The sequence below is a fragment of the Oncorhynchus gorbuscha genome, linkage group LG26, assembly GCF_021184085.1.
Source record: "Oncorhynchus gorbuscha isolate QuinsamMale2020 ecotype Even-year linkage group LG26, OgorEven_v1.0, whole genome shotgun sequence".
Lineage (NCBI taxonomy): Eukaryota > Metazoa > Chordata > Actinopteri > Salmoniformes > Salmonidae > Oncorhynchus > Oncorhynchus gorbuscha.
This window is the reverse complement of record NC_060198.1, coordinates 7,126,033-7,145,132: the sequence shown is the minus strand read 5'-3', so window position 1 is coordinate 7,145,132 and position 19,100 is coordinate 7,126,033. Positions and strand designations below refer to the sequence as shown.

General features: G+C 43.9%; 2 protein-coding genes and 1 pseudogene across 6 annotated transcripts in view; 1 reads left to right on the top strand and 2 right to left on the bottom strand.

Moving 5' to 3' along the window:
* LOC124016521 (SH3 and PX domain-containing protein 2A-like) overlaps nucleotides 1-9,305 on the bottom strand; it is a 140,918-nt gene extending 131,613 nt beyond the window's left edge. For 2 of the 3 annotated variants that reach the window (XM_046332095.1, XM_046332096.1), the window contains exon 1: nucleotides 8,775-9,305. In XM_046332095.1, the coding sequence (XP_046188051.1) occupies nucleotides 8,775-8,846 (72 nt within the window). In that variant the 5' untranslated portion in view covers nucleotides 8,847-9,305. Of the gene's footprint in view, nucleotides 1-457; nucleotides 595-8,774 lie in introns of those variants that run through there. The other variant, XM_046332097.1, reaches the window with a different exon arrangement.
* A 286-nt stretch (nucleotides 9,306-9,591) lies between these two features.
* LOC124016428 lies at nucleotides 9,592-12,689 on the bottom strand (annotated as a pseudogene).
* Nucleotides 12,690-13,452: 763 nt separating this feature from the next.
* Nucleotides 13,453-19,100, top strand: part of LOC124015200 (STE20-like serine/threonine-protein kinase) — a 32,148-nt gene continuing 26,500 nt past the window's right edge. For 2 of the 3 annotated variants that reach the window (XM_046330236.1, XM_046330235.1), the window contains exons 1-2: nucleotides 13,453-14,275; nucleotides 16,113-16,277. In XM_046330236.1, coding sequence (XP_046186192.1) covers nucleotides 14,123-14,275; nucleotides 16,113-16,277 — 318 coding nt within the window. In that variant the 5' untranslated portion in view covers nucleotides 13,453-14,122. The remainder of the gene's footprint in view (nucleotides 14,276-16,112; nucleotides 16,278-19,100) is intronic. The other variant, XM_046330237.1, reaches the window with a different exon arrangement.

The window sequence follows — 19,100 nt, the reverse complement described above, 5'->3', positions numbered from 1 at the left end:
TCTTCTGCACTCATGTCAACAGCCAAATGGGTTTGATGAGACATTCAAAAACAATGAGGGAAAGTACATGCATGGACAAATACAAAGGAATCAAACAAGTTTGTGTCCCAGACCCCCAGTGTCCCAGATCTAGCAAGAGAAAGCCCTTGTTCGTCATCTTCTCTTGCTGTGATGCAGATGGTTTCAGCTTGGGAGACAGAAGTCTCATTCATGTCCGGCATTTCAGAGAAAGATTAATAAGAGCAAATTGGATCTCTGATTACTTCAATGAATCAACCATGAATCATAGGCTACACATTGCTATGATTCGCTTAGTTATGGTTTGACAGCTTTTATTCAGCTTTTCACAAATTCCTCACCCTTTTCCACCACATATAGTGACTAGCAACCACAATATAAGACTCTAAATAAACCAAACTACAATAGTTTGTGTCTACGAATGGAGAAAATGACTTACTGTCTCTGTAGAACCCTTGTGTTCCCCAGTTTCCCAGTTTAAGAGTGAGGAAGGCTGAGCAGAGGGCTTGGTGGAGCATAGACTGTGGGCCTCGCCACAAAATTACACTGAACCACGCCTAAAACACTATACTTAACCTAACTTCTAAAACAGAAAGGCATTATATAATGCTGACCAGATGACTTTCATATGGATTATACGTGGGGATTGAATGAAGTACAAGGATGGAAAAACCATTCGCTTGAGGGAAAGGGAAAAGGGAAAAGGGAAATCCACTTTCCATAATAATCACAACTAAGCTAATAGAGACAGATTTATAAAACAGACAGGTGAAAAAGAGGTTACGGATGACAAGACAGCTTGAAGACACGTGCATGCGTGTCTGTGGCACCTTAACTGGGGAGGACGGCTCATGGTAACAGCGTAAATGGACTGGTGTCGAACTCATCAAGCACATGAGTAGGGGAGATCCACACAAGTGGACTACAGGAGGCTGCTGAGGGCGTCTCATAATGTCTGGAATGGAGTGAATGGAATGGTATCTCATTCCGTTTCATTCACTCCATTCCAGACATCACCAACCCCCCTCAGCTCCCAGCTGTGCCCTGGACACCATTTGTGAATTGATCGCCCACCATCTAGCTTCAGAGTTTGTTCTGTTAGGTGACCTAAACTGGGATATGCTTAACACCCCGGCAGTCCTACAATCTAAGCTAGATGCCCTCAATCTCACACAAATCATCAAGGAACCCACCAGGTACAACCCTAAATCTGTAAACAAGGGCACCCTCATAGATGTCATCCTGACCAACTGGCCCTCCAAATACACCTCCGCTGTCTTCAACCAGGATCTCAGCGTTCACTGCCTCATTGCCTGTATCCGCTACGGAGCCGCAGTCAAACGACCACCCCTCATCACTGTCAAACGCTCCCTAAAACACTTCTGTGAGCAGGCCTTTCTAATCGACCTGGCCCGGGTATCCTGGAAGGACATTGACCTCATCCCGTCAGTTGAGGATGCCTGGTCATTCTTTAAAAGTAACTTCCTCACCATTTTAGATAAGCATGCTCCGTTCAAAAAAATGCAGAACTAAGAACAGATATAGCCCTTGGTTCACTCCAGACTTGACTGCCCTTGACCAGCACAAAAACATCCTGTGGCGGACTGCAATAGAATCGAATAGTCCCCGCGATATGCAACTGTTCAGGGAAGTCAGGAACCAATACATGCAGTCAGTCAGGAAAGCTAAGGCCAGCTTCTTCAGGCAGAAGTTTGCATCCTGTAGCTCCAACTCCCAAAAGTTCTGGGACACTGTGAAGTCCATGGAGAACAAGAGCACCTCCTCCCAGCTGCCCACTGCACTGAGGCTAGGTAACACGGTCACCACCGATAAACCCATGATTATCGAAAACTTCAACAAGCATTTCTCAACGGCTGGCCATGACTTCCGCCTGGCTACTCCAACCTCGGCCAACAGCTCCCCCGCTACTCCCGCAGCTACTCGCCCAAGCCTCTCCAGGTTCTCCTTTACCCAAATCCAGACAGCAGATGTTCTGAAAGAGCTGCAAAACCTGGACCCGTACAAATCAGCTGGGCTTGACAATCTGGACCCTCTATATCTGAAACTATCCGCCGCCATTGTCGCAACCCCTATTACCAGCCTGTTCAACCTCTCTTCCATATCGTCTGAGATCCCCAAGGATTGGAAAGCTGCCGCAGTCATCCCCCTCTTCAAAGGGGGAGACACCCTGGACCCAAACTGTTACAGACCTATATCCATCCTGCCCTGCCTATCTAAGGTCTTCGAAAGCCAAGTCAACAAACAGGTCACTAACCATCTCGAATCCCACCGTACCTTCTCCGCTGTGCAATCTGGTTTCCGAGCCGGTCACGGTTGCACCTCAGCCACGCTCAAGGTACTAAACGATATCATAACTACCATCGATAAAAGACAGTACTGTGCAGCCGTCTTCATCAACCTTGCCAAGGCTTTCGACTCTGTCAATCACCATATTCTTATCGGCAGACTCAATAGCCTCGGTTTTTCGGATGACTGCCTTGCCTGGTTCACCAATTACTTTGCAGACAGAGTTCAGTGTGTCAAATCGGAGGGCATGCTGTCTGGTCCTCTGGCAGTCTCTATGGGGGTGCCACAGGATTCAATTCTCGGGCTGACTCTTTTCTCTGTATATATCAATGATGTTGCTCTTGCTGCGGGCGGTTCCCTGATCCACCTCTATGCAGACGACACCATTCTATATACTTCCGGCCCGTCCTTGGACACTGTGCTATCTAACCTCCAAACGAGCTTCAATGCCATACAACACTCCTTCCGTGGCCTCCAACTGCTCTTAAACGCTAGTAAAACCAAATGCATGCTTTTCAACCGTTCGCTGCCTGCACCCGCATGCCTGACCAGCATCCCCACCCTGGATGGTTCCAACCTTGAATATGTGGACATCTATAAGTACCTAGGTGTCTGGCTAGACTGTAAACTCTCCTTCCAGAATCATATCAAACATCTCCAATCGAAAATCAAATCAAGAGTCGGCTTTCTATTCCACAACAAAGCCTCCTTCACTCTTCCAAACTTACCCTAGTAAAACTGACTATCCTACCGATCCTCGACTTCGGCGATGTCATCTACAAAATTGTTTCCAAAACTCTACTCAGCAAACTGGATGCAGTTTATCACAGTGCCATCCGTTTTGTCACTGAAGCACCTTATTCCACCCACCACTGCGACCTGTATGCTCTAGTCGGCTGGCCCTCGCTACATATTCATCGCCAGACCCACTGGCTCCAGGTCATCTACAAGTCCATGCTAGGTAAAGCACTGCCTTATCTCAGTTCACTGGTCACGATGGCAACACCCATCCGTAGCACGCGCTCCAGCAAGTGCATCTCACTGATCATCCCTAAAGCCAACACCTCATTTGGCCGTCTTTCGTTCCAGTTCTCTGCTGCCTGTGACTGGAAGGAATTGCAAAAAGAGCTGAAGTTCACCCTCACCAACTTCAAACTTCTGCTATCTGAGCAGCTAACCGATCGCTGCCGCTGTACATAGTCTATCGGTAAATAGCCCACCCATTTTTACCTACCTCATCCCCATACTATTTTTATTTATTTTATTTTCTGCTCTTTTGCACACCAATATCTCTACCTGTACATGACCATCTCATCATTTATCACTCCAGTGTTAATCTGAAAAATTGTAATTATTCGCCTACCTCCTCATGCCTTTTGCACACAATGTATATAGACTCTCCTTTTTTCTACTGTATTATTGACTTGTTAATTGTTTACTCCATGTGTAACTCTGTGTTGTCTGCTCACACTGCTATGCTTTATCTTGGCCAGGTCACAGTTGCAAATGAGAACTTGTCCTCAACTAGCCTACCAGGTTAAATAAAGGTTAAAATGTTTTTTTTTAAACAAGCCTCACTCAGCAGTGTGACCCATGTGTGTGTATCTCCTCTACTCATTCACCAGGTCATACTGTACAAAGAGGACAAAAACCGCCTGCCGTCCAAGTCTAACTTTAACTAGACCAAGGGCTTTGGTTTGGCAGTGGCTCTATGGTGGGAAATCCCTTTAATACAGGTTTGCATAAGCTCTGCCAATATACTGCCCCTGATCGCCCACAAACCCAACCACCCCTCCTAAGACAGTGGTCACTTCCAGTTTTCACATCCTTCGCCTCTCTCTACCCCATGGCATAGGAAGCGCAGGCCTCCTTTCTCTCTCTCTTCCTCTCCCTAACCACAGCCGTAGAAAAGAAGGTGCCATCTAGAACCTAAATGGGTTCTTCAGCTGTCCCCATAGGACAACCCCTTGAAGAACCCTTTTTGGTTCCATGTAAATCTCTTTGTGGTTCCATGTAGAACCCTTTCCACAGAAGGGTTCGATCTGGAACCAAAAAGGGTTCTCCTATGGGGACAGCCGAAGAAACCTTTTGGAACCCTTTTTTCTAAGAGTGCAGCAGCCTACAGGAAACAGGAAGAGAAGGCCTAGACCAGGCAAATAGAAGTTTTTCTGAGAGGGATAAGGAAAAAGCGGAAAAGTGTTGATTCAGCTGTTATTTCCTCCTCTCCCGCTCTCACTCCCTGCTTTCAGTCTTGTCATGTACAGCAGAACAATCCACACAGAGTTGTTCATTGTGTCCTGTTTCAATCAGTACAGCTTGGTTACGCAATCTTAGAGGCCTCACTTTCAAATGGCCACATTGCTAGACGACACACAGTGAGGTACAGTTGCAGTATACTGTATGGCCAATTTCTTGCGGTAAGGGCAAGGGCTACCATTGCAAGCCCCACATAATGCCCACACTTGTCGTCAGTCTTCGCATCGTGACTCCTGAATGTGTCGACATACAGAAATGACATGGAGTCGGAGGCAATGTTTCATGTGGATTACTGGATATCAAAAGAATGGGATGTGCTACATATTTTATACTGTAAAAAAAAATATATATATATAACAGTTTGTACATGTTGGTGATGATTAAGACGTGTTGCCTAATAAACATCCCATCTTGTAATAATCTGATCGTTTTATAGGTTGAAGAAGACTTCCCAACTGTTCCAGGCAAATAAAGTTCTCCAAGGTGACTAGACAACATGTGCCGGTTGTTGAGACATTCAGCAACATGTGTTCAGGGCTCCAGTAACAACATCCACTGATCCCTCCTTTCTATTTGATTTATTTAACCAGGCAAGTCAATTAATGACACATTCTTATTTGTACTGAAAAAAATTATAAACACGACATGGAACAATTTGAAAGATTTTACTGCGTTACAGTTCATATAAGGAAATCGGTCAATTGAAATAACTGAATTATGCCCTAATCTATGGATTTCATATAACTGGGAATACAGATATGCATTTGTTGGTCACTGACACCTTTAAAAAGAAACGTGGGGGCATGGATCAGAAAACCAGTTAGTATCTGGTGTGACAACCATTTGCCTCATGCAGGGCAACACATCTGCTTGCATAGAGTTTATCAGGCTGTTGATTGTGGCCTTGTTGTCTTCAATAGCTGTGCGAAGTTGCTGGATATTGGCGGAACTAAAAACACGTTGTGGTATACATCCATTCAGAGCATACCAAACATGCTCAATTGGTGGCATGTCTGGTGATGCAGGCTATGAATGAACTGGAACATTTACAGATTTGTTTCAGAACATTCAATTCTCCGGCAAGAGCTCTGGTGGACATACCTACAGTCAGCATGCCAATTGCATGCTCCCTCAAAACATGAGACATCTGTGGCATTGTGCTGTGTAACAAAACTGCACATTTCAGAGTGGACTCTTATTGTCCCCAGTGCAAGTTGCACCTGTGTCATAATAATGCTGTTTAATCAGCTTCTTGATACTGTATGCCACACCTGTCAGGTGGATGGATTATCTTGGCAAAGCAGAAATGTTCACTAACAGGGATGTAAACAAATTTGTCCACAACATTTTAGAGAAATAAGCTTTTTGTGTTCATGGACATTCCTGGGCTCTTTAAATTTGGCTCATGAAACATGGGACAAACACTTTACATGTTGCGTTTATATTTTTGCTCAGTCTACAATGACGGCCTGACGACTATGTAATACAAAACGGACAACACAGACAGAAGACACTGGCAACAGTACAAATACAAACAGTAGATGTATGCGTGTGTCATTTAAAAACCACATGCTTCCTTACAAGGCAACGCAAACTAGCGACATCGGGAGACAATTAGAAACAGCTACATGTCTCAACAACCTGTTCATCTATTTTTCCTTTGAACTCCTCCAGTGACACCAGATCCTGTAGTTTTATGTTGGCTTGGAGGGAATACAAAGGCCTGTCGGCTGAGTTTGAGTTTTCCACGCTCTGTTAAACATTTCGGAACAGTTTGCATAAAACAAGATTGAGATCTGAGCTTGTATGAGTTCTCATTTCGAGCTAGAAGAGAGGATAGATAAAATGGCACACACAATCAAATGTAACGCACACACACACACACACACACCTCTTGTTCAGTGCCGGGGCGAGCCTGTGTGAAGTGAACAGAGGACAATATCTTCACTGACGACAGACGTCAGCACAGCACCCTGACTCACACACATACAGACGCCACTCGCTTTCCTGCTGGACCCTATCGTCGTCAAACTGAGGAAAACAATGGGCCAAGCCTAAAGCCCAGCCTAATAAAAACCCTCGAGTGTGATTCTCTCAGTGAGCAGTAACCATTCGAAAAACAGAGACCTTTTCACTCAGGTCATCATTCTGTTTTTGATGACTCAATAAATATTTGAGTAGGAAACGACCCCCTGGAGGCCTGTTTTATGATGCTAAACAACAACTAGCACTGCTGGTTCTGACTAAAGGGACGTCCAAAAGGTTTCCAAATGTTGCTGGGTTTATTGAGTAGCGGTGGCTTCATTTGAAAAGCAAATACTGCTGGATTGCTACCAGCTCTTTAAAACACTCGTCTCACCTGAACAAGAGAGAAGCGGTGTTGTAATATGTTCTGTGTCTAAGCAGACGTGTCCCCCTGGGTCAAATGACCACTTCACCCCTGACAAAGACTTGTGTCTCCCCCCCCCTCACTCTGTTCTCATAGGATAAGTGTTTCCAGCCGTTTTCACCAACAGTGTTGAGATTGGTAGAGGGACAGAATTTCTCTCCCTCCCTCCCTCCCACACACACACACACACACACACACACACACACACACACACACACACACACACACACACACACACACACACACACACACACACACACACACACACACACAGTGAGACAGTCTGGGGATTGCTCCCTCTAGTTTCTTCTCACAGTGACTAGCTAGCGGTGATCCCAGGGGCATGGTAGCAATGGAAACTAGGCCAGAGAGAGGCCCATGAGACTGCACAGCCCCAAAACACAACTGAACACAACACTGGCCTGGGAATCACCAGCAACCACTAACAACGTGCAATGCATGTAGTACGTCTAATGGTTGAGTAGGTCTATGTGGATCTGATGGCTGTTGGTGCATGGTGTTCCTTGCAGGTTGGGTATAATATATGGTCTGTAAGTTATGACATCCCAAAAGCCTGCATGTGTGTAAATCTTAGATATTGATGTCTAAGCACACTACAGGCAAATTCTGAAAATATAATATAATTGCCTGAGTGTATGATTATTTCAACAGCAGGGTGTTTGAGTTGACAACATCTAGTATGATCATATTTAATGAGATTTATAATAACTTGTTTGTTAGCGATGTAGAGCGGCCCCACGAGTCTGGAGTGTAATGAGATATTGATTCGTATGCCTGCTGAAGGCAAAGTTTAAAAATATCACTTTCCCAAGAGTACAGTACAGTAAGTTGCCTTGAGGGACCCATAGGTAGACTACAGTAGCTCTGTGTTCAATTGTACAACACCGAGGATGACTACTAAACTAATAGATGAGTTTATGATAAACATTTAAGGGTAGTCTATCCAATCATTCACTTTGGCTAATGCCTGCAGTACGGTACTAACAGTGAATCCGTCTAATTAAATTTGCTTTAGCTTGAATCGGCAATAAACTATGTCAGGTCTTGCGATTTATAATATAATATATGCCATTTGGCAGATGCTTTTATCCCAAAGCGACTTACAGTCATGCGTGCGTACATTTTACGGGTGGCCCCGGGAATCAAACCCACAACCCTGGCTGTGCAAGCGCCATGCTCTACCAACTGAACCACACTGGACAACTTACGTCATAAGTAGTATGTCGTACCACCATTTATGACAAAGGTTGTTATCGTTCTCATGACATAGTCTCGACAGATGTGGTATTCGAAGAAACTCCCGAGATATACCAAAATAGGCTATATTAGTTCCAGTTGAATAATGCATTACAGTTCGGGTTCCCATGTTATTGAAAAAGATACGCCACAGTTGTAACCTGTCATTACTTATACTGTCTGTATTGTCACTAGTTATAACCCTTCTTTATATTCATGGGTTAGGCTTTAACACATTCAAATGGATGACTGGAATGACATATATGTTCTAAGAGGCCAGTGCCATACACAGATAATATCATCTCCTACACAATTTGATAAATGGAGATATTGATTGGCAGACTGAATCAATAACTCATGAATCATTGGCTAGTTTAATCAAAACTGTGATGAGTTGCGATGACTGGTCTAGGCTATAAGTGGCGAAACCTTTCACCGTGTATTCTATTCATAAATAGATACAGAATATATGAGGTAGTCATTGTAGATCGGAATTTGAATGGACCCAGGTAGGTAGATAAAGGGTGAGGGGGGGCATCCTACTCACGTAATGTTTGGACGGATTGCGCCGCTTCTCCACGTCCACGACTTTTACATCCAACACTGTCCGAAACTGCATCTTGACGTTGGAAATGGCTACAGCGTACACACACAATAAATGCAATATCCCAGTTCCTGTAGTGGGCTATAGCCTCTGCAGTTCAAGAAACGTTGAAGAAGAACTCAAAAAGGGCATTCATTGATTGGGTTGTCGAGTCTAAGGCGCAAGGAATCAAATGTCTTGGCTTGACGATGCGTAATATACCCAAAGGCAGAATATATCATAGTCGCTATCAATTGAGAATCTATATTTATATGGCTAAAACATTCTGCCCGAAATCCAAAAGGCGATATCTTCACGTTGGACAACAAGGCAGGCTGGCCAGCGGTCGCATGCTGAGAAGGAGGTCACCTCAAATAGGAAAGTGGAGCGAGTTCCTTTGTGTTGGACCACAATACCTTCAGCGAGGGGTGCATACCTGTAGGCTATATAGGGTCGGGGTAGGCAAAAAAAAGCCACCGAATTTACCGACAAATGCCTCCAGAAGCAAGCAAGGCGCAGAGCAATAAAAATGGTAAAAAATGGGGGGGGGGGGGGGGGGGGTTAGTGGGATGGGCTTGCTTGTCGTGTGATGAAGCACTAAGGAGGTAAACTGTACTAGAGGGTTGAAGTCCCATTCCAACTCATAGTTTATGGAATACTTGCATGTAGTTCTGAGTATCTTGGCAATGTCTATATGTTTGTAAACATTTAGATATGTTGGAAAAGATGCGTAATCATTGTAATAATCTTCACAAGCTGTAACGGTTCCTTAAAGTGCTCCCAAGAGTGGCTACAATTTAGCTAATGACAAGAAAAATGTGAACGTCACACTGCGCTTGGACCATGTAAGGATACTTTTTATGGATGTGATTGGTTTCAGCATAACAATTCAATTTCTCCATTATCAAAAGCATGCCTGGTTAAATAGCCATTAAAAAGGCTACAAATAGCTATAACAACCTATTTGTTCCTTAGGCCTAGATAGCATAAAGCATTCCATATATTGCTTCTTATGCCTCGCAGTTTCTTTGACAACGGTGGCAACTGAGTCATAAGACGCTATAGGCTGCCCTCATCAATAGTTTGGACGTATGGATACAGATGTTTCAAAGTGGACCAATCAGCGAACGGGCTGCATCGCGGTGCATATTAAACGACGAAATACTGCCCCCGTGTGCAAAATGAGCATATGCTCCAAGTTGAATTCTAAATCCAGGTATTATACACATAATTTACACAACTTTTGCACATTGAAAACATATATATATATATTGCACAAAACCGCTTGTCCTGTACTCTTTAAAAATACATTACAAAATGTACATAGCTCTAGCATGATTGATAGCAAATGATATCTTGAAGATGGCCATGTTAAGTAATAATCAAATGCATTAAGGGTCATATTCATTAGGGCACACTTGTTATATATATATATATATCCAACGGGAAAACAAAAACATGCGTTTCTTATTGGACACGGTCAGATGGCACCTCCCCGTTTCACTCCCATTTCAGACAGCTTGTCCCCAGAATGTCTAAGTCAGCGTCAGAGGATAGTGTAATGACTGTCGCTGGTGCTGATGATGTCACTATCACACTCCAGAGCGTTGAGGACCGGCACCAAGGCTGCCTTGCTCACGTTGCGACTGTACCTCGGGTCTCACACTGGACAGGGACGTGCAGGATGTGGCAACCCTGATCTGCATCTGGCAACGCGAGAGAAAGACCATCAATACATATTAGAATACACTGGTATAGCACTGGTGGAGCAGTGTATTTATTGTAAAGTACTCTAAATGAGTATGAAGAGGGGAAATGCCCTTACATTTCTCTCGTCTGCAATCTTCCCGAAGAATGTCTCGGACTTCCATGAGAAGATCCTTGTCCCATTCCGTTACCTAAAGGGGAGAAATACAGTAGAATCAAGACTTACTTGTGTCATTCCGATATAACCTTCAGTCACCACAGTAATACAATGAAAGATCAGTCTCAAAATCTTTCATTCTTGTATGCTGAGCACTTTGCTTGTGTCCCACATTCCATGAGCCTCCGGGGTCAATGTGTTTGATGAGCGTCGCATAGCACTTAGTTCCTCTGTGATATCTATCTTCATGTGCTGCTGCTTACATGGTAGACCTCATCCATGACATTTGACCTTGCGGAACACCAAGCCTTCGTCCTGCAGGATCTGAAGGCTCTCCTGGAGTAGCTCCCTGAGCTGTTTGAAAGATGTTGGTGGACCCGATGATGGACCAGCCTCAGGCTCCTAGCATCAAATCAGATTTGGAAAAAAATACAGTCCCACTTTAAAATGAACAACTTAAAAGCTTAATGATGCCTTCGTAAACCCTAAGGCCTACATAGATGTCCATAGATGTTCGACCTGTTCTGATGCCATCCTCTGAGGTTGTCTGGAGACCAGAGGCTGTAAAAGGTCCTGGACATCATAGGGTCTGAACCTGGTGACTTCTTTCTCTTTCAGGAAGTCCTTCAGGATATGAGTGGCTCTGCCAAGCAGGTATGAAGCAGAACCACTGCAGGAATACCAAATAAGCCATAAAGATATCCACAAAAACATCAGTAAATCAAAGTTTGAAGTAAATAAACATCATACATGATAGCCGAAATGATGCTGCACCTCACTGAACAGCAATTGAATACAGCTAAAGAGATTATCAGACCTATCCCTGAATGTTCTGTGCACTGCTGTCCAGATGGAATGGTTTGTCATAGCACTGTCTGTAGAGCTGAGGAACCTCCATCATCCAGGATATCTGGACCGCCATCACCGGGTCTGACACTTTATCTACAACCAACGAATGGGGGGTTAGAGATTGTATGGACAACAATAACTCAGGTTTAATAAACTGTGTATAGTTGTGAAATGCAGGTGTGTGTGTGTGTGTGTGTGTGTGTGTGTGTGTGTGTGTGTGTGTGTGTGTGTGTGTGTGTGTGTGTGTGTGTGTGTGTGTGTGTGTGTGTGTGTGTGTGTGTGTGTGTGTGTGTGTGTGTCCATATGCGCATGACCGTGCATGCCTGTGTCTGTGTGACCATATTCATGCGTGTCACCTCTCCACTCACAGTATGTAGAGGCCATTATCTCTCGCTGTTGTCTGGAGGTCTTGACGGGCCCTCGCACCCTGAGCAGTTCTCCTATCTCCAGGTGGGAGCTGCTATGTTGGGCTTGCCGTAGTTTCTTCAGCTCGCTGGCTGGGTTGAAGTCTTCACGAGCGCTGCTACCGAAAGACCTCGCCCCTGCTGAAGATAATACACAGCCAACCGTGAACACGAACAGGGCTGACACACAGCTATAATGAGAATATCTGCACTTACGTGTAGCAGGGTCACCTTGCTCCCTCCACTGTTCATCTTTCCAGCAAAGGCTGTTTATAACACCAGTACCGTCATCAACTGTGAAGCAATGATAACAGCAGCCATATTGGATTTACATGGACTCAATATTTGCATGTGAATGTTAGTTTGATATAAGGAGACAAAGTAGGAATATTTCAAAATGAATCAACTGAGCTTCATCATTACCTCCGTAACAGAAGAAGTCTTCTCGCTCTCGTTTGTACACCACAGTCCCGAGCACATCAACTTTGAATATCGGGTGAGAGTTGTAGAAGTATATCCCTAGGTTAGGGGAAGTGAAATGGGTTAGCTAGTGAAGTTGAATAAACATGACAGTGGCATTCATGTTGTCAAAACTGAAGGTAACAGTACCTGACACTTAACAGGACTCTCTCATATGTAGGATGTCTTTGACATAGAGCCTGTTGAAAGCGTTAAACATTGGGTCCAGTCCCCACAGCATTGAAGGCGGTTCCTCCCAGACACTATCCTCCTCTGGTTCTGTCGCTTCAGGCTGCATACCATCCTAGGCGACTCACTACACGCGATCAAAAACAACCAAAAGTAGCACGCTAACCTACTTAAGAAAGCTTTACTCGTCTCTCCCTCGCTTGGTTAATTTGTTTTGCTTCATTTTCCCGGGAAATGTTTTGAGATTTGAGCAAATATTTGCACAGCTTCCGCAAAAGTCCGAGTTTCCGGTCACGTGAATAAGAAAATAGAGGAAAATAGAACAGATGAAATAAACCATGCATTTATGTAAACATCTTTTAATCGTGAAGGACGATTATTAATATATGTAAATGTGGTAAAGACAACAATGTTGAGAAGTTTGCGGCTGTGTGTGCGAGTGCACGTCTCGCATGGATATCTGGGACATGTCGTTTTATGCCATTGAATGAGAGAAGAAAGAAACCCATCATTGTATCAGAGACCTAATTATCTCTCATATTGATGCAATTATCAAAATTGAACATTTTCAATATTAGGGGAAATGTGCTATCCTTTTTAATTAGGCTATATGGCTTTTCTTTCTCGTTCAATTTGACTTAGGATTTACAAAACGTTGCAGGGCTGAACAATAGGCCTGGACTATAAATGTATTGAATAGGCTTCTACAAAATGTCGTACTCCTTAAAATATTATTTAAAAGTTTATTTTAATTTATGAATCGTTTCTAAACACATAATGCTGGCCTCCAGTGCTGAGGGTGGAAGCAACGCGCTCTAGATGCTCTTTCCTCCACCATCAATCAAGCGTGAAGAAGTGAAAGAACTACAGTTGCGGGCTCATAAACGCGCATTTGACACCAAATCCTCTAGATTACTGGACCCTGTGCCTCGCCAAGGGAAAGAAGATTGTCTTACCATACCAACGGTGTTTTTATTCGCTATATATACATTCAAGTGACGTTGGGGGATCGACTATAACATTTCATGGAATATAATTCTTTGGAAGGGTCGTTTCTGTATCTTCTCTGTCTCTGCTCTTTGGTTGAGGAAAGAGCCCTGCCGCTTGCGTTGTCAGGCCAGTTTTGGTTGTTCTGGGGAACAACAGTAGCTTCCCGTGCTTACTTTGCACTGTCAAAGTCTATTCTTTGGACGGAAATACAATGCCAGGAGACATCAAAGTGAATATTGTTGGTGTAAGAATCAACAATAGGCCATGATGTCGGTGGAACTTCATTTTGTTATGGGATAACTGGGATATCGTTGCCATAAAAACGGGTTGATCATCAATAATTTCAGTTGAACAGCATTTTAAATAATTCTGAATTGTTATAATACTGTAACATATTGAATATGCCACCTCAGAGTCTGCTTGACTCACAAGAACACCAAGGGACCTAAGTAAACACAACAGTTCAAGTCCTATGCGGTAGAACGCACGGATGATCTTCGTGTTGCTGGATATTCATTCCTTTGTCAACTGTCTATCTGAAGAAGGCAGGCGTGAAAATGGCATCCTTTTTCAATTTCCGTAAAATCTTTAAATTGGGTGCTGAGAAGAAGAAGAAACAGTATGAGCATGTCCACAGAGACGAGAACCCAGAGGAGATATGGGAGATCATTGGAGAACTGGGGGATGGAGCCTTTGGGAAAGTCTATAAGGTAGGATAGGTCCTTTTTGGGTCATTGTAGGCCTCTTCTGATTCATTGTAGCAATGGTGATGACATTGTGAACACGTTACATTTTACAGGTTTGAAACCATGTTTCAAGAATCATCAATCGTGTCATGTGTGTGTTCATCTCAGTCCACTCTGCTGTAACCAATTGGAGTAGTATATTTTACATGGTGTTCCTTGGAATTATTCCCTTCGGTCGGCTACGACTGGAAGTGTTATTTCTTACTCTTATGATTAGGACTAAGCCCAACATCGGATTAATGACTGCCATTCTTTTCATTTTGGTCAACAATGGCAACTACACTGCCTCCAGTACACACACACACACACACACACACACACACACACACACACACACACACACACACACACACACACACACACACACACACACACACACACACACACACACACACACACACACACACACACACACACACACAGACACACACACACAGACACACACACACACACACACACACAGCTATTTCTTCCCGAACTCTGATTGTTAGGCCATTCACAGCAGCCCTAAAGCCATGCTAGATCGAGTCCCAATCAAATTGTGGCATTGTTTTCACCGACCTCGATGCATGGGCAGAGCAAAAAGCACTGTTTACATGAGTGACATTGAATGTGATCACCCGTGAGTGGAGGGCCAAGACCAGTAGCGGGGTGCTTTGTCGACGCTATTCCAATTAGCGTGTTTGTTCTTCTGTAGCCACCAGCCTATTTATGGGCATGGTGTAACGGTATAATAATAGCTATCTGGATCCCTACCATGATTGTGCTCTGTTTTCAATTTATTTCTGATCTATTAATAGAACTGTGTGGTCAGTTATGGTTTCCAAATCGAACTATTACTTGTTGTAGAGAATCCAATATGCCTTTTAAGTCAGTTTAGTAACAGATGCCATGTGAAGTTGCCTACTACTACAAACAAACTATTGGCTGCTCCATGAACAAAGCATAACAACATTTACTCTAAGACTACTCCCAAGAATAGTATATAATGGACCTTTCTGGCATTACTAGAGCTACAACAGGCCAATCGAAGCACATCTGTGGGAAGTACATTTTCCAGTAATATTCTAACGTCCTGGGCGGAGAGGCATCGCTACGATACCAACTGCAATATGCTGCAATCTCATGATGAGTCGCCCTATTTGAACCAGCCTCCAAACACCCCATCGATTCATAGTGAAAGAGGTGTGTGTGTGTGTGTGTGTGTGTGTGTGTGTGTGTGTGTGTGTGTGTGTGTGTGTGTGTGTGTGTGTGTGTGTGTGTGTGTGTGTGTGTGTGTGTGTGTGTGTGTGTGCGCTGAATATGGATCCATCGTGTGTAATGTGATAATACAGGATAATGTATTGAAATCATTCCGATGGCAGACGTGACCTGAGGAACACACCCAGGTTAAGAGGGAGTGCCATATCACCGCGGACCGCATCCAACACATCCTGCTGTGAGACACCACCGAAACAAACGGCAGAAAGTTCCACGTCAAATGGAATTGGGACTTGTGCTGTGAGGGTTTTCATCCAAGATGTGATAAATACATTTGGGAAAAAAACTGTCAGGTGGCTGCTTTTAGCTTTTTGCGAAGGTCATGTGAAATCTGATATCAACTCTTCTCTTGACTCCTATTTATGAGAGCAACAACGGGACCCATTCTGTTCTATAATTTCCATTGTCATGAAGCCCCCAAAATAACACACTCACTCTAACCTTGGTGCGTCTTCTGCTAATGTCAACAGAACTCAAGTCTATTCCATTGTCAGAAGCCACCATTTAATAACCCTCTCACTTCTACCTGTGTGTCTCTTAGGCCCAGAACAAGCAAACAGGCATTCTGGCTGCAGCTAAAGTGATCGACACCAAGACGGAGGAGGAGCTGGAGGACTATATGGTAGAGATCGATATCCTGGCCTCCTGCGACCATCACAACATAGTGAAGCTGCTGGACGCCTTCTACTACGACAGCAAGCTATGGGTGAGCAGGGAGGGGCGTTCTCAGCGGAGGTCGGGCTTTGTTAGCGGTGTTGCTGTGACAGTGTATTGATGTTAGTGATAGCACAAACTCTGAATAGCACAAACTCTTGTCTATTCACCGAAACATTGGTTGTGAGATGGAATGGTTCATGGAGAATCGGCGAAGGACCAGCAGTGTGCTGCAGTGTCGTCCTTTGTTGGGGCCTCTTAACTAGGCCGTTGTGACGACTGACCTGTGTCATGGTTGATCATCAGTACAATGCAAGGTTCATCCTCCTCTCACACCTACGCTGCCTTGGTTATTGTCTTCCCAGGTCAAAGTTCAAACTAGCACCGATACTAGCAGCATTTATTGTAGTTTATTGCCATATTTGATATGGAAATTAATTGTTGTATTATTATATTGCCTTTCTCGTCTTCATGATATCACTGAGTGACGTTGTGTCTTTCTGTCACCTCCCAAAATAACTGGAGTCCATCCATATAACCCTCTCTTTGTATACACATTGTTCTAGTCCTCTCCTTCAGGATGGTGGTCACTTCCTGTGCATTTTGATTGGACTTTGGGATCTAGTTTCAGGTTACTTTTCCCGGAGCACCCCTGTGTCCGAAGATAACGTTGAAATGATTGCATTGTGGTCATGCATATATTAGGACATTTGTGCACCCAGGGATTGCAAGGCGTAGTTCAATCATATCTAACTAGCTATTAATAAGGACCCGTCTGTTTTGTTGTTGGTCTTCTTGGCATAGGACACCTAAAGTGAACCAAGCTATATAGGAATATAATACAAAATAATACCTATGAAAACAAAGGCATTTCCACCTTTCATTCAGGAGAAATGGATTCCACAAATAATACGTAATATATTGTCTAAATCCACAAGGTCAGTTCGTCTAAGGTGCTACCTGATAGGTTACATACCCAAGCCTCCCAAGAGCCCCATTGCTTTCCTTCAAGCTGGGAAATAATACGTGGCTCCCTGTGTCTCCCTCCCTGCCGACATGGAAACATCCACATAGACATATTATCAGTAATCAGACTCATCAAAAAGCTGTGACGATGAAATGCAGTATTTGGTTACACTGCAGCTTTGTTGAGTGCTCGGCCCTTTCCTCTCCGTTGTCTGCCGAACAATGGCTTCTAACCCAATGGCGGTTGTGTATTGATTATTATCTCTGCTTTTTATTTGTTTTGTTTTTTTTAAACTAGGCAAGTCACTTAAGAACAAATTCTCATTTACAATGACGCCCTAGGAACAGTGGGTTAGGGGCAGAACGACCGATTTTTGCCTAGTCAGCTCGGGGATTTGATCTAACAACCTTTCGGTTACTGGCCCAGTGCTCTAACCACTAGGCTACCTGCCGCACCTACATGCCGCTTACATGGTAGCTGGTGTGTAACTAGAGATTAGCACAGGAGCTCCTGCTGTAGATGAAAGACTTGATGTTCTAAAAGGCTGTGTGGAAGTCTGAGGAGAGGGATTTATTTAGTCTTCCTCATTTGATATGGCTCTAATAGCGATGTGGTAAAACCACATGATGTTTTTTAAGGGTTAGATTAGTGACCGTAGCCATTTTTACGTTTCATCAATTTCATTTCGCTTCAGTCACACTGAACTCTTTTTTTTACCATGCATGTACCCACTTTGCAACTTAATGTACAGACTAGAGTTAACCCTGTATAGACTAGAGTTAACCCTGTATATAATGCAGAGTGGCCGTGGAATCCACTTTTCTACATCCTTCTTCCCGCCAGCTAAATGTCCCGAAGCTTCTGCACATGTGCAGGATTCTCTACTTTGCCCACAGTCTCTGCTCTACTCGTAGACAACAGGCCACTCTGGCGAACAGTGCTCGATATTAATAAAGTTAGATCAAAGCTGAATCCATGTCTGCAGGATCACACAATGATGGTATTCTACATAACAGAACGCGCCACTAAGGTAAAACGTGTGATTTGATTGAAACCAAACACGTGTAGGCTACAGTTTAACACCATCTGCTCTAAAATGCGCTCACGGTCCATCATTCAAAACAACACTGTAGGCTACCCTCGAAACAACACTGTAGGCTACCTCGGAACAACACTGTAGGCTACCTCGGAACAACACTGTAGGCTACCCTCGAAACAACACTGTAGGCTACCCTCGAAACAACACTGTAGGCTACCCTCGAAACAACACTGTAGGCTACCCTCAACAACACTGTAGGCTACCCTCGAAACAACACTGTAGGCTACCCTCGAAACAACACTGTAGGCTACCCTCGAAACAACACTGTAGGCTACCCTCGAAACAACACTGTAGGCTACCCTCGAAACAACACTGTAGGCTACCCTCGAAACAACACTGTAGGCTACCCTCGAAACAACACTGAGATCTAGGAGATCTTACGGTGCCTTCGGGAAGTATTCAGACCCTTTAACTTTTTCCACATTTTGTTGGCTACAGCCTTTTTCTAAAAATAAAATAAAAATACATTTCCCCCTTCATCAATCTACACACAATATCCCATAATGACAAATCAAAAACGTGTTTTTAAAATAAAAAAACTTAAATATCACATTCAGACCCTTTATTTAGGACTTTGTTGATGCAACTTTTGCAGCGATTACAGCCTTGAGCCTTCTTGGGTATGAGGCTACAAGCTTGGCACACCTGTATATGGGGAGTTTTTCCCTTTTTTCTCTGCAGATCCTCTAAAGCACTGTCAGGTTGGATGGGGAGCGTTGCTGCACAGCTATTTTCAGGTCTCTCCAGAGATGTTCGATCAGGTTCAAGTTCGGGCTCTGGCTGGGCCAATCAAGGACATTCAGAGACTT